We start from the raw sequence: 13,821 nt of genomic DNA, 5'->3' as shown, positions 1-13,821 counted from the left end.
AAGCAGAAAATGCCTATGATAGGTTCCATAGGGGAGTTCGCCCCGAAGACAGAGTCTTGGTCGGCGTATGTGGAACGTTTAGAGCAGTTTTTTGAGGCTAACGACATTGCAGTGGAGAAGCAAGTGGCTACTCTGTTAAGTGTGATGGGAGCATCTACATATGGTCTGTTAACGAACCTGGTGCAGCCGCTGAAGCCAAAAGATAAGTCCTACGACGACATTGTGAACATTTTAAAGACTCATTTTGAACCCAAGCCGTTGCTTATTGCGGAGAGATTCCGCTTTAACCGATGCAACCAGCGGGCGGACGAGTCTGTGACCAGTTACGTTGCGGAGCTGAAACAGTGTGCAGTTAACTGAGTTTGGAGCGACGTTGAACGAGACGCTTCGGGACCGTTTTGTCAGTGGGATTTGTAACGAGGCAAGCCAGCGCCGGCTGTTGTCGGAGTCCAACCTGACTTTTGCACGCGCATTTGAAATCGCCCTCAGCATGGAGACTGCGGAGAGAGACACGCAGCAGCTGCGGGGACACGAGGTACGTCCGAACCAAGTGCATAAAGTGGATGCGCACACGGCTAAGCAAACGGGGAGGAACTGCCATAGATGTAACGGCAGAAATCACAGCCCACAGGTGTGTCGCTTTAAAGACGCAAAGTGTTACAACTGTGGTAAAACCGGGCATATTAAAAGGGCATGCAGAGGAAAAGTGGCGGCAGCACCGACACAGAGCAGATATAAACGACAGACTGATAAAAACACAAAGTATGTGGAGGCAGAAGAAATAGTGTTGCCCATGTTTTCATTAGTAAATGGCAACAACTGTAAACAAGCATAGAGGGCATGTTTTGTGGTTAATGGCAAAGAAGTCAAACTAGAAATTGACACCGGAGCTGCCGTGAGCATTATCTCAGAGGAGCTGTTTCAGACCACCTTTTTAAAGCAACCACTAGGGCTTGCTGAAGTCACACTGAAGACATACACAGGGGAGGTTATTCCTGTGTTGGGACAGTTTGAAGCCACTGTCAAATATGAGAGTCAGAATGAGCAGCTACCAATGATTGTGGTAAAGGGAGCAGGACCAGCTTTGTGTGGAAGGAACTGGTTAAAAAAGCTCACCTTAAACTGGAAAGAAATTAAACATGCCAGTGACAAGTCTCATCAGGAAGACATAAAGCATATTAAGGAAATGCCTCACCTGACACCAATACAGGATGTACTGGAGTTACACTCTGAAGTGTTTAAAGATGAACTTGGCACTCTGCGTGATGTCAAAGCAACAATTCTGGTGGAACTAGGGGCCCGCCCAAAGTTTTGCAAAAGCCGTCCACTGCCATTTGCCATGAAAGCACGAGTGGAGGCTGAATTGGACCGAATGGAAAAGGCCAACATAATTACTCCAGTCAAACATAGTGAATGGGCAGCACCCGTTGTTCCTGTTGAAAAAAAGGACCATACCATTCGTCTGTGTGGAGATTACAAACTCACTGTAAACCAAGCTGCCACCACAGAGACTTATCCCTTGCCACGGATAGAGGAGCTGATGGCAACCCTCAGTGGAGGAAAGGTGTTTTCAAAGATCGACCTCGCCTCAGCGTACCAGCAGGTACTTCTGGAGGATGAATCAAAAAAACTGTTGACCATTAACACACACCGAGGCTTATTTGTCTATAACAGACTGGCTTTTGGTGTGAGCGCAGCACCCTCCATCTTCCAAAGAATCATGGAGAACCTCATGAAAGATCTGGATGTAGTGGTGTATCTGGATGATCTCCTCATCACAGGAAAAACTGAACGAGAGCATCTGCAAAACCTGCATAAAGTGCTACAGAGACTGCAGGAGAGCGGACTGAGAGTCAGGGAGTCAAAGTGTGAGTTTGGAAAGAAACAAATCGAATACTTGGGTCATGTGTTAAACAGCCAGGGCATTCAGCCGTCACCGGAGAAAGTCAGAGCAATAAAGGATGCACCAGCCCTCACCTGTGTGAAAGAGCTGAGAGCTTTCTTGGGACTAGTGAATTATTATGGACGGTTCATGCCCAACCAAAGCACCGTGCTTGCTTCCCTGTACAGGTTGCTGAAAGACCAGGTGTCGTGGGAGTGGAAAAGTCGAGAGCAGAAAGCTTTTGACAAGTGCAAATCGCTGCTCACAAGTGACAAGATCCTGGTGCACTATGACCAAAAGCTTCCTCTCACTCTGGCCTGTGACTCCTCAGCGTATGGCATTGGAGCTGTCATACAACACAAAATGCCTATAGGGGAGGAGCGCCCCATCGCCTTCTCATCACGCACATTATCCCCTGCTGAGAAGAAATATTCTCAGATTGAGAAAGAGGGACTGGCGCTCATTTTTGGTGTAAAGAAGTTTCACCAGTACCTGTGGGGGAGGAAATTCAAACTTGTGACTGATCACAAACCCCTGCTAACACTGTTTGGGGAACACAAAAGCCTGCCTACCATGGCTGCAGCTCGAATCCAAAGATGGGCAATGATTCTCTCTGCCTATGATTATCACATTGAGTACTGTGCTTCAGAGAAACATGGTAATGCAGATAGCCTCTCAAGAGTTCCGCTGCCTGACACAAACGACGCAGGGACCACAGCCGTCACTGACAGCGTATACACACTGTTAACTGAACATCTTGAGCAGGCTCCACTGAACGCAGACCAAGTGGCACGTGCAACACGCACAGACAGCGTGTTGTCAAAGGTGCTGAAATTTGTCATGGACGGCTGGCCTGCTGAAGTGGATGAGACTGAAAGCTTTCCACACGCGTAGATGTGAACTTTCAGTAGAGCGAGGATGTGTCCTGTGGGACACCAGTGGTGATTCCTGAAAAGTTAAGAAAAACTGTGTTAAAGGAGCTGCATTCTGGCCATCCAGGAATTGTGAAAATGAAAGCACTAACACGCAAGTACGTATGGTGGCCTAAAGTTGATGCAGAGGTGGAGCAAGTTTGCAGAGCATGTGAGTCATGTCAATTGGAGCAAAGGATGCCTCGTCAGGTGCCTTTGCATCCATGGGAATTTCCTGGCCAGAGCTGGAAAAGACTACACATAGACCTTGCTGGTCCATTTTTGGGACACACTTTCATGTTGGTGTTGGATGCTTACTCCAAGTGGTTGGAGGTGTTTAAAATGTCTAGCATCACATCACAAGCCACTATCACACGACTGAGAAGACTGTTCGCAGCTTATGGATTGCCGGAGCACATTGTCACGGATAATGGAACGCAGTTCACGTCAGAGGAGTTTAAAAACTTCATGCAGCAGAATGGAATCCTTCATTCTACAAGTGCTCCTGGTCACCCTGCCTCGAATGGCCTGGCAGAACGGTACGTTCAGTCATTCAAGGGTGGAATGAAAAAGCTGATACACACCGCAATGGATGTGGAGGACAGGGTCTCCCTCTTTTTGATGCAGTATCGCACCACACCAAACTGCACTACTGGTCAGTCACCCGCTGACCTGTTTCTGAACAGACACGTGCGCACCCGTCTGGATTTCATCCGTCCGGACACAGCAGCCGCTGTTCTTAAAAAACAGTACAAGCAGAAGTTCCACCATGACCTCCGTGCAGCAGACAGGTGTTTCTCAGTGGCTGACCCAGTGTATTTATACAATACGGCTGGGGGAGGACGCAAATGGATTCCTGGAGTCATAGTGGATCAAACAGGACCGGTGTCTTACAAAGTACAAGGAGGAGACACCGACATCACCTACAGGAGACATGGAGATCAGCTGAGATTCAGAGTCATGGGAGATGGACTGGATCAGGACACTGAAAACTCAACCACTGACACTTCTGCACCGAGCCAACCCGCACAGCCGGAGGACATGTCATCATGCAGCGAGCCAGGGACTGTGGACCGTACAGCTGCAGCTGCTGCGCCGCTGAGTCCACGCCGATCATCAAGGGTCAGGAAGCCTCCAGACCGCTATGTCCCTTAAGCTTCATTTAAAAAATAAAAAAAAGGGGAAATGTTCGGCATGAAGGACTGTTTAGTTGTTTAAGTTGTTTTCATTAATATGAACACACAGATGGACTGAGACTTGTTAAAACTACAAGAGGGTCTCTAGTGATAACAAGTAACTTTGCATAGTAGTAACTTTGGGAATGGTTATTGTTAGTAATAAGGCACTTGCTAATTTCAGTTATTTAAGATTACCTTCATTTTAAAAAGGGGGTAATGTGGTGTATTTACCATTTTGAGTTTTTGTGTTTTGGCAGCTGAGCCTTGCCGTAGTTCCGGGTATAAAGCATTGTGGGATACCTGTATTACTCTCTCTGGTGGTGTTGAAGTAAAGCAGCCATATGTTGTATGCTAACCCGTCTCGCTTGTCGATTCTTATCATAATACACCACAGATGATAATCTCTCAGCCTTTTTTCAAATAATTGTACAATATTTGCATTTCTCCAAATCTGTGTATTTAGTTCTAATTCCAATACTAAATTTGTATCAAAACTTTGCCACCACCAAAGGATCAAATATAACCATTGACTCCATCTCAGCCACAAGACCTTATGAAATCACTACCAATGAGAATTTAAGTTTAAATTAATGCGTAGTATAACAGCTGACTGACCTTGCTTCGTCTCATTATTATCTGCTGTTCAAGGTTATTAGAAAATCTTGGAATGGAAAGAGTTTCAGATTGAATCTCACTAACTACATTGAGTTTCCCAGGGGGTGCAAGATAAATAACCAGTGTTTGAAATGAAATCTATGTGAGTGAAATAATGAGATTAATACCAAATGTTTCTTGCTGGAACATCATTTATATTTTTTAATTTATTTGTGCGCCAATATAATTCAGTAATAGCAGTTTGTTCACTGTGTGAGCTCTTAGTTAGTTTAAGAATGACAGCTACATGACTAAAATGTTAAATTACAATGGCAAATGTGAGTACACAGCAAGTCTATCTGAATATGAAGATGTAGCCCTCACTGCTTAAACAGGATGTATTCAAATCATTTAATCATTTAAATCAAGCACATAGTGCATAACCACTTTTTAAGTGCAATAAATCGTTATTGCTATCTTGAAGTTGCCATTTGGAGGGTTTTAACCATTTGAGAAATAGACGTTGGGAGTTTTGCATCTCATTAAGGTGTATAGCCTTGTATATACAAGTGGTACAAACTATCTGTGCATATCAGTGACTGCAATAACGAATGTGCTTTCAGTGTTTTGCACTTGGTTGACTTGCAGTATTTTACATTCCTTTCTGATTGAAAAGTAATTTATAAACCAGTCAAGCTTGCTTTGAAACATGGAAATTGATTCACAATTATTGTACACAAGGTAAGTAAAAAAAAATTGGAAGAGGCCAAAATATTAAACATTAATGTGAAAAATCTGTTCTACTAGCTAGGAATGTAATGGTCCATTTATGGTTAAGTGTTTTGATATGTAAAGGTATTTACATATTTAAAACAAAAGAACCAGGGAAAAGGTAGGACCACCGCTCCAGGATAAAGAGAATTTGTGTTGGGATCTGGGGATGTTGGTGAGGTACTAAACAAATAGTTTAAACCAAGGAGAAGGACATGGAAGACAGTGAGATCAGTGCAGAGAATACTAATATGCAAGGGCAGATTGAGGTTAAGGAGGAGGTGGTGTTGGGGCTTTGAAGAGCATTCGTGTGGATAAATCTGCAGGACCTGATGGGATCTATCCCAGGTTATTGAGAGAGGCAAGAGAGGAGATTATGGGAGCCTTGTCGAAGATCTTTGTATCTTCTTTTGGCATTGTCGAGGTCTCGGAGGACCGAGGAGTAGCTAATGTTGTTCCTTTATTTTAGAAGGTAAATAGAGAGAATCCAGGGAATTAAGCTGGTGAGCCTTGCATCAATGGTAGGGAAGCTATTGGAGAGGATTTTTTACAACAGGATTTAATCCCATTTGGAAGAGAAGGGGTTAATCAGAGACAGTCAGTGTGGCTTTTTACATGGCAGGTCATGTTTTATTAACTTGATCGAGTTATTTGAGGAGCTGACAAGTGATTTGAGGGTAGGTGTTGCAAGGGAACAGGTTCAAGGATCTGACTAGTAGAACAGAAAAAGGCTCACCCATCTGTTTAGTTACAAATCAGTTTTATTGGCAAGAGAAGAAAAACAATACTTGTCTTGGTATGTGCGGGTTCCGGTTTACAGCAGATCCTTTTTACGTTCTGGCTCCCCTCCCTGGCCTGTGCCACCCCTCTTTCTGACACTGGATTAAATATTCTACAGTACATATTCTTCTGACTTAGCTGTTAAATAATAATTCAAATGATGAGTTAAATTGATAGGATGCCACTACTCAGGAGCGTGATATTTGGCAGGGGAGCATAAAATACAGAATACTATAAATAGTTCCAAAGGGAATGAATGCCTAGTCCTATTCATTTATGACTTGCCAAATTTCAATTTTGGATACCTGTTGATTTTTGATGCTGCCATTAACTCTGTAACAACTGTACATTAACATTAGTATTTGAAAACTTTGGTCACAGGAAGAAAGTTTTGTGACTAATAATGACATGTGCAAGTATTTGATGCATATTTTTTTACTTTGCCTATCCACTCTGACTTGGATCATTGTTTATGTACAGTATTAGAGAGCAAGATTATTTTTTACTGCATTGAAAGGTTCTGATTTCAATTTAAGATTAAAGTGTATCAGAAACAGCTAGTTGTAATGAATTGTTGATACAGTAAGTAATACATTAAATAAATTATTTTGTGTGCCTGATTCTTTATGGAAATGCATGAACTACTACCCAGTCCAGGTGATTTTATCGTAAAATTACCAATGACCTATTAATCTAAGGTTTATCTATGGAGATGAATATCTGCATTGTCATTCATTTTGAAAGCAACTAATATACTTGTTGCAAAGAAACAATTTCCTATTTCTACCACCTTTTTTTTCTTTTCCAGATCTTTGAGCGTATTCTTTTCATATGGGCAATTCGGCATCCGGCCAGTGGCTATGTCCAGGGAATAAATGACCTTGTCACGCCTTTCTTTGTAGTCTTCGTTTTTGAATATATTGGTAAGTCAAGGGACTGATTTTACTACCTTATTTCTAATCTAAGGACTTGAAGTTATATTAACAATGTAATACAATACATAATGTGCATCTGATCCTGAAGTAAAACCATATGGAAAATTATTCTAAGAAATGTTTTCTGTCACAGTTCTCCAATCATAAAAGCTATCGTGCACAAATACCCTTTAATTCCTTCCTCGAAGCCAATTTTAAATCTAATTGGCCATTTCACGTGATCTAACTTTCCAGACCAGTCTAGCGTGCGGGGTCAGGCCACAAGCCTTGCTAAGGTCAATAATGACAACAAAGTTGTGACCGCTTTAAAAGTCTATCAGGTTTGTGAGACATGATTTCCCATGTACAAAGCCATGCTGACTATCCCTAATCAATCTGTGCCTTTCCAAATGCTGGCTGCTCCTGTCCTTAAGAATCCCCTCCAGCAACCTTCACACCACTGACATTAGGCTCGCCAGCCTGTAGTTCCTTGGCCTGTTCTCGCTGCCCTTCTAAAATAACAGTACAACATTAACCGCCCTCCATACTTCCCAAACCTTTTCTTTGGCTGAATATGATGTAAATATATCTGCATGGGACTCTGCAATTTCCCCTCTGGCTTCCTACAAGTATGAGCTTGTACTTGGTCAGGTCCTGAGAATTTATTCATCTTTTTGTGTTTTAAAACTGCCAATACCCTCCCTCTGGTAATTCATAGTTGATCTAAGACATCATAACTCCAGTGCCTCAATTCTTTAGCTTCCATGAGCTTCCCAGTAAAAACGGAAGATAAGTATTCATTCAATATTTCCCCCATCTCCTGTGGTTCTACATAATGACTATGATGCTGTTCCTTAAAGGGAGTTTTTCTTACCCTAGCCATCCTTTTACTCTTGATATATCTGTAGAATCTCTTGGGGTTTTCCTTGACTTTGCCTGCCAGTTCCATTTAATGTCTTCATTTTGCCTTTCTGATTGCCTTCTCAAATAAACTCGGGGAGGGATTATCTTGATCCTGACTGCTTAAATCTTTTTCCTAACTTCCTTTTTCACAATCAGAGCTTCAACATTTCTTGTCAACTCGGATTCCTCAAACTTGCCAGCCCTGTCCATCACTCTAACATGCTGCCCCTGTACTTTTGCATCTTGGTTTTGTTACAAGCCCATCAATGTAATCATTCCCATCTTTTTTTCCTAAGTTTCTCTCTGAGCACTACAGTTATGTCCACCCTAATCAAAAGGCAACATCCCTTTTTCTCTTACCTGCATCTCTATCACGCCTACAGCATCTATTCTCTGGAACTGCCAGTCCAGCCATTCTCTCATCCGTGTTTCAGTTATGGCTGTAATAGCCCAGTCCCTCAAGTCAAGCTACGCTCGGAGTTCATCCATTTTACCTGTTAAGCCTCTAGTTTTGAACTAAATCCACTTTATCCACTGGTCTTCCCTCTTTCTTTACCATGCACCTACCTGTCCTGTCTGTTAATCTTGCTCTCTTTGACTACAGTCTTTGCCTCAACCTCTCATCTCCCTCCTTTCTGCTCTTTGACGAGATTGGGAAACTCGTATTCTACCAGATTTGCCATGGCCTCTCTGATTTAGTACCAAGTGATTGATTTATTTTTTCACTCAGTCTCTAAAAAAGTAACGCCATTAACTAAAATCACATTTTCTACGTAAAACTACTGACGTGAAGTGTCTATCAAAAAGAAGCATTTTTCTTTCCCTTGTAAATCCAGTGATTTTTGCATTAATATTCAATAGTCCTATTCAGGAGGAATTTTTATAACAAGATAGTTGTAAAAACTAAATGCTAATGATTTATGGAGATCGACTCTGTACATAAAGTAGTTCACACCTTTCCAAAGCTGCTATTCACATATTCTGAAGTATTAAAATTTTAGTTCATCAGGCTCCCTTATTGAAACATTCATGTGTTGAGTTATTCAAATTAACTGAAAAGGGTGATGTGATCTTGTGTAGGTTGAAGGAGTATTTCTCATTTACTGATTTGCAGGATGCGGTTTCTTCCCCCCTCGTTTCCTTTTATTTTTGAGATTGTAGTACGCCATAAATTGCCTTGCAACTAATGATAGCTTCTGACTAATCATCTATTCTGCAGGGAGAAAACTGACTGGAGGGGCCCCACAATTCTCAGTTCAATTTTCATTTATGTATAGAAATATTTCTAACGAACTTGTATTAATTGGTTCTATCAAATCATATATTTCCTGTTGAATTTTAATTAAAAAATTCAAACCACTTAAATTTCATGCTTTAAAAAAAAAAAGATTTTGTCATTTTATTAAGTACGAGGGTGTTTCCATTTAGAGTTTCTTGTTCATTCAGCCTGGTGCAGATTGCGTAAAATTTACAATACTGAAAGAGGCTATTCAGCCCACGGTGCTTTTACTAAATATTTTGAATAGGATTGTTAAAATTGTATTGATAAATGTCTGAATGCTTGATAATACAAGTGGTCCTGACATGCCAGCCGTTTCGGTAACAGAAATTCACCCTTCAAGATTTCACAAATCACTACTTGAAAATTGGAGATGTGGAATAAAATTTGTACTTGAGAATTTGTTGAGAAAAACATTTTTGTTTTGACTCGTGTTACATAAAATTGCCATATTGATTGGTTTCTAGGAATGACCCCCCCCCCCCCCCCAAAAGTAATGCCCTAAGTGGACAGGCTGTGCTAGGGAATGTGTTCTATTTACATAATTGGGAATTTAAGTGTTTATGCAAGAATTTAATTGGAAAGTAGACCAACAGGTGAAAGTTGCACATTGAATCAACGTAGCACCATGTGACCATTCACCATTCATCACCACAAAAGTCACATTAAAAGCCATTTAATTTTGCAAGTAAATGTAAATGTTGTTTTATTTGAAATCCGCTAAATCAGCAGATAATCAAGTGATCTAGAAGAACAGAACATGAGCAGCAAACCATTGTTCACCTCGAAGGGAAAAACCCCGTAAATTCAAAAATGAGACAGATTGTTGCTGCACAATGCCATGTTTCTTATACATAAGTATTGGACAGTGTCCTTGTATCCTGTGACTTGGATAAATTATTATCTGGTCAATCGTAAACTTAATTCAATGCAAGAATATCTTTGAGTATACATTGCTGCTGAAGTTGTTAAGGGAAACAAATTGATGAATTTGACTTAATATAAATCTTAAAATCTTAATACAAATTGGAATCCAGAGATGAGAAATGGCTAAAATTGCACATTAATTAAAATAAAAACAAATATTCTTTATAAAGGAGTGCTTTGCAACCAATAGAACAACAATTCACCGGAAGTGCTTTTAGTTGTTTGAGTTTTGCTGTATTTGAGTGATTCTGGAAGATCAGCTGCTTTGTGAAATGTATTGTATATTCACATCTGACGGTAGCAGTATCTGCATACCAAGGTTTAGGTGACCTTGTTTCTGGTGTGGATTCACTGTAGATTGCATGGTTTTCCATTAGTTCTGACATTGAAGGTTCACAGAGAGACCCTGGAAATTACAAGCAACTTGCAACGTGAGCCACCACTTGGTGAAGGTAGGCAATGATGAAATTCACCACTGCCACTAGCATGCCAGCAGACACTTTGGTCAGTTGAAGAAAATGATACATGAGAGATTTTTAATTAATAAAAGAATTGTAGGTTGTGCTGGTAGGACAGGAAAGATTTTCAGGTCTGCTGGATATATTGTGGTCTTATTGAAAGGCATAATGGGCTTGAGGGGCATTATTACACTTGTTCCTGTTTCTTTTGCCTTTATTTTCCAAATATAGCTGTCTCCTTTTAACAAATGTAGTTTCAGGTTTTGGATTCAGTTTATCTTTGATCTTACTTTGAAAATGGCCACTTTTTAAAAGTGCTGCCCCAGATGTGCCTCAGGTTTCAAGTGTACGCAGTTTCTATTTGTTTTTATGCCATTTGCTTTTATTTTGGTGCTCTCGACTACTTGATTGTTTTGGATGTAAGAATAATTTTGCATAAATTTGTTTTTGTTATATTCTCATTTACTTTCTGCAAAATGCAAAAGGAATACAATTTAATGGAAGAAATGTGAAATGAAAAACACGTTGTGGGATGGTCATTCATTGTCTTGTATATAATTCCAATGGGTGAATTTGAGGCAGTCTTACAGCTTGTTCATTACATTTAAAATTTTAGACCAGTAAGCTGTAGGTCACATCTGGTAAATGCCATTGTATGAGAAAATTTCAGTTGGTTGTCAAGATTGGTCGCTTTGTGGAGTAAGACTGAAGTAGAACCTCAAGCTTGTTACGTTCTTTTCTTTTAAATTAGTTTACTGAAATGGGTATCAGCGTTGATTTTGCATGTTTAGTTTAGAGATACAACATGGAAACAGGCTCTTCGACCGAGTCCGCGCCGACCAGCGTTTCCCACACACTAATACTATCCTCCACACACTAGGGACAATTTACAATTTTAGCAAGCGAATTAACCTACAAACCTGTTTGTCATTGGCGTGTGGGAGGAAACAGGAACACCCAGAGAAAACCCACTCGGGCCATGGGGCGAATGTACAAACTCCGTACAGATGGCGTCAGTAGTTACGATCCAACCCGGGTCTCTGGCGCTGTAAGGCAGCAATTCTCCCGCAGTGCAACCGTGCCAGCCACAAATAATATTGAGAGTCCAATCGAATTGTTTGCTGAAGTTTATTAAATAATGCTTCAGACTAACTTGCAAGGTATTTTAAGAAAACTTTAAAATTCATATCTCAATATCCCAATGTAAAATATACATTTAATCAAGAATGCTAGTTCAAATGCAGACCTAAAATAGATATTTTTTTAGCTATGGAACTGTACTTTGCAACTTTATCCATGCTCATTAAACTAATAACAGGTGTAAAGTGACATTAATTACACACAAGTCTTGAGGAAAATGACCGAGCAGCAAACAGATTGATCCCAAGTGTGCAATAGCAGCAGAAGAAAATCATGCATTTGAATTTCTAATTGGGCTTTGCATACTAATTATTAAGTTTCTCAGCTCGGGAAAATCATTATAAAAATGGCATGTGTCCCTAAAGATGATATTAGTGATTATTGCATCACGATTGTGTTTATGTATATTGATACACAATTTCATTCTTCTAAACTGCAGACAATTGAATGGAATTTTCAAGGTCTGATGTAATCTTGTTTGCTTAAATTGCAGATAGTGGCAAGAATTAGGATGTTGGGTGCACCAGAGGAGCAATGGACATTTTCTTGTCTGAAAGTTACTGTTCAATGCATATTGTGAAATATTAGGCTTATTCCATCCTTTTGATTGATCACAATTGTAATGTTATTACAGTAATTTAAAGATGCGAAGGAAATGGAAAGAAAGATGTTCTTTTTAATTACATCTGTAAATGTTGAGTCATTGGAGAAAAGTATAAACTTCAATCAGTGACTAGAAGCTCATTATCAGACAATTTCCTGAAATATGATGAAATATATCATCATCTCGTATGCCATAAGTGCTTGTCAGATTTAATATTCCAACTTTTTCTCTTTTTAGATGTAACATAGTTAAGCAGAATCGATCAGGAAAGGAGTTTGTTTTTGTTTAAAATAAAAATCAAAACCAAATATTCATTGAAGCTCAAGTGCATTTCAAATTCAAATATTGTTTCAAATGCAGCCATAAATCTTGAGTCAGACAATACTTTCAAGCAAGTGATTTGGAAAGAAGGAAATGTGAAATCCACCCTCTTGGCTCAAAGCTTGATAAGTTTATTTTAATAACTCCTCCATTGCTGTCCTTTAACAGCATTGGAAAACACATTATTAGCTGATATTATTTAATCATTCTGCAGCACACCATGATCCCATCACTGTCTCTCAACTATTGACCTATTGCAATCATTGTTTTGGACACTAAATAATTTGCTTCATCATTATTGGGGAGACTGTAGCTTCTGTCTTTGGTTTTCACCCATAACTATTATACCTTCCTGCTGATTCTAGTTCCTCATCCCTAATTTCCACTGAACATGTGGCCAGTGTCGATTACTTAGTGCACACACCCAAATCATTGTGGGTTAAAATACTAATTAAGTTAAGATAAATAAATCGGAAGTGGCACTTGAGATACTCTTTTACAGGCAAGGTCCTGTTCATTGCCTCAGATCAATATAATAGGTTCTAAGTAGGGGACAGTTGTTAACCCTGAATTAAGAACACTTTCATAATCATCAGGTCGGAATCACATTGTGAGTTACCATGTTTTGCTATAATACAATAGTAACTGCTGTGGAGTTTTTTGGGATATCCTTTGAATGTGAAATTCCTAAATTAAACTGCTTGTGATCCTGTAAGTTTAAAAAAAATATTCTGATTAAATTTGTAATATTTCCTGTCCCTACCTATTCCTCTGCTTATTTTATGACTGTGGCCGAAAATGGGCTTCTCAACTGACAAGATACCAACCAGCCTCCTGGTTGCATCTGATTATTTATGCAGTTGTAATTACTTTCCATCATTGCCAGTCATGTAACTATTGCAACTGTTAGCTTTGTAAGTAAAATTCCAATTACACTGATTACAGCTGTTATCTGCTTTTGCTGGATCAAAGTTAAAGTTCCTTTCAGCCCCAGAGGCTGAAAGTGGGCCTCTGGTTAGTTTATTCTGTATTTAAAGAGTAGCTAGGTGTCATGTAAAGTCGATATATTTCTGTACTACATGCAAATATTCAGTTGCAGTTTCTTTGGAGGCACAAAAGAGAGTAGATGCTGAATTCTGGAGCAAAGGAGATGAACACA

The 13,821-nt window shown here is 39.9% G+C and overlaps 1 protein-coding gene across 4 annotated transcripts in view; it reads left to right on the top strand.

The window, feature by feature from the left end:
- The window catches only part of tbc1d22a (TBC1 domain family, member 22a), a 171,369-nt gene that overhangs the window by 40,800 nt on the left and 116,748 nt on the right, over nucleotides 1-13,821 (top strand). For all 4 annotated transcript variants that reach the window (XM_078419804.1, XM_078419807.1, XM_078419806.1 and 1 more), the window contains one exon: nucleotides 6,925-7,039. In XM_078419804.1, coding sequence (XP_078275930.1) covers nucleotides 6,925-7,039 — 115 coding nt within the window. The remainder of the gene's footprint in view (nucleotides 1-6,924; nucleotides 7,040-13,821) is intronic.

This window comes from Rhinoraja longicauda, chromosome 23 (assembly GCF_053455715.1).
Source record: "Rhinoraja longicauda isolate Sanriku21f chromosome 23, sRhiLon1.1, whole genome shotgun sequence".
In the NCBI taxonomy this organism is placed as follows: Eukaryota; Metazoa; Chordata; class Chondrichthyes; order Rajiformes; family Arhynchobatidae; genus Rhinoraja; species Rhinoraja longicauda.
The sequence above is the reverse complement of the archived record's forward strand: the minus strand, read 5'-3'. Positions and strand labels throughout refer to the sequence as shown.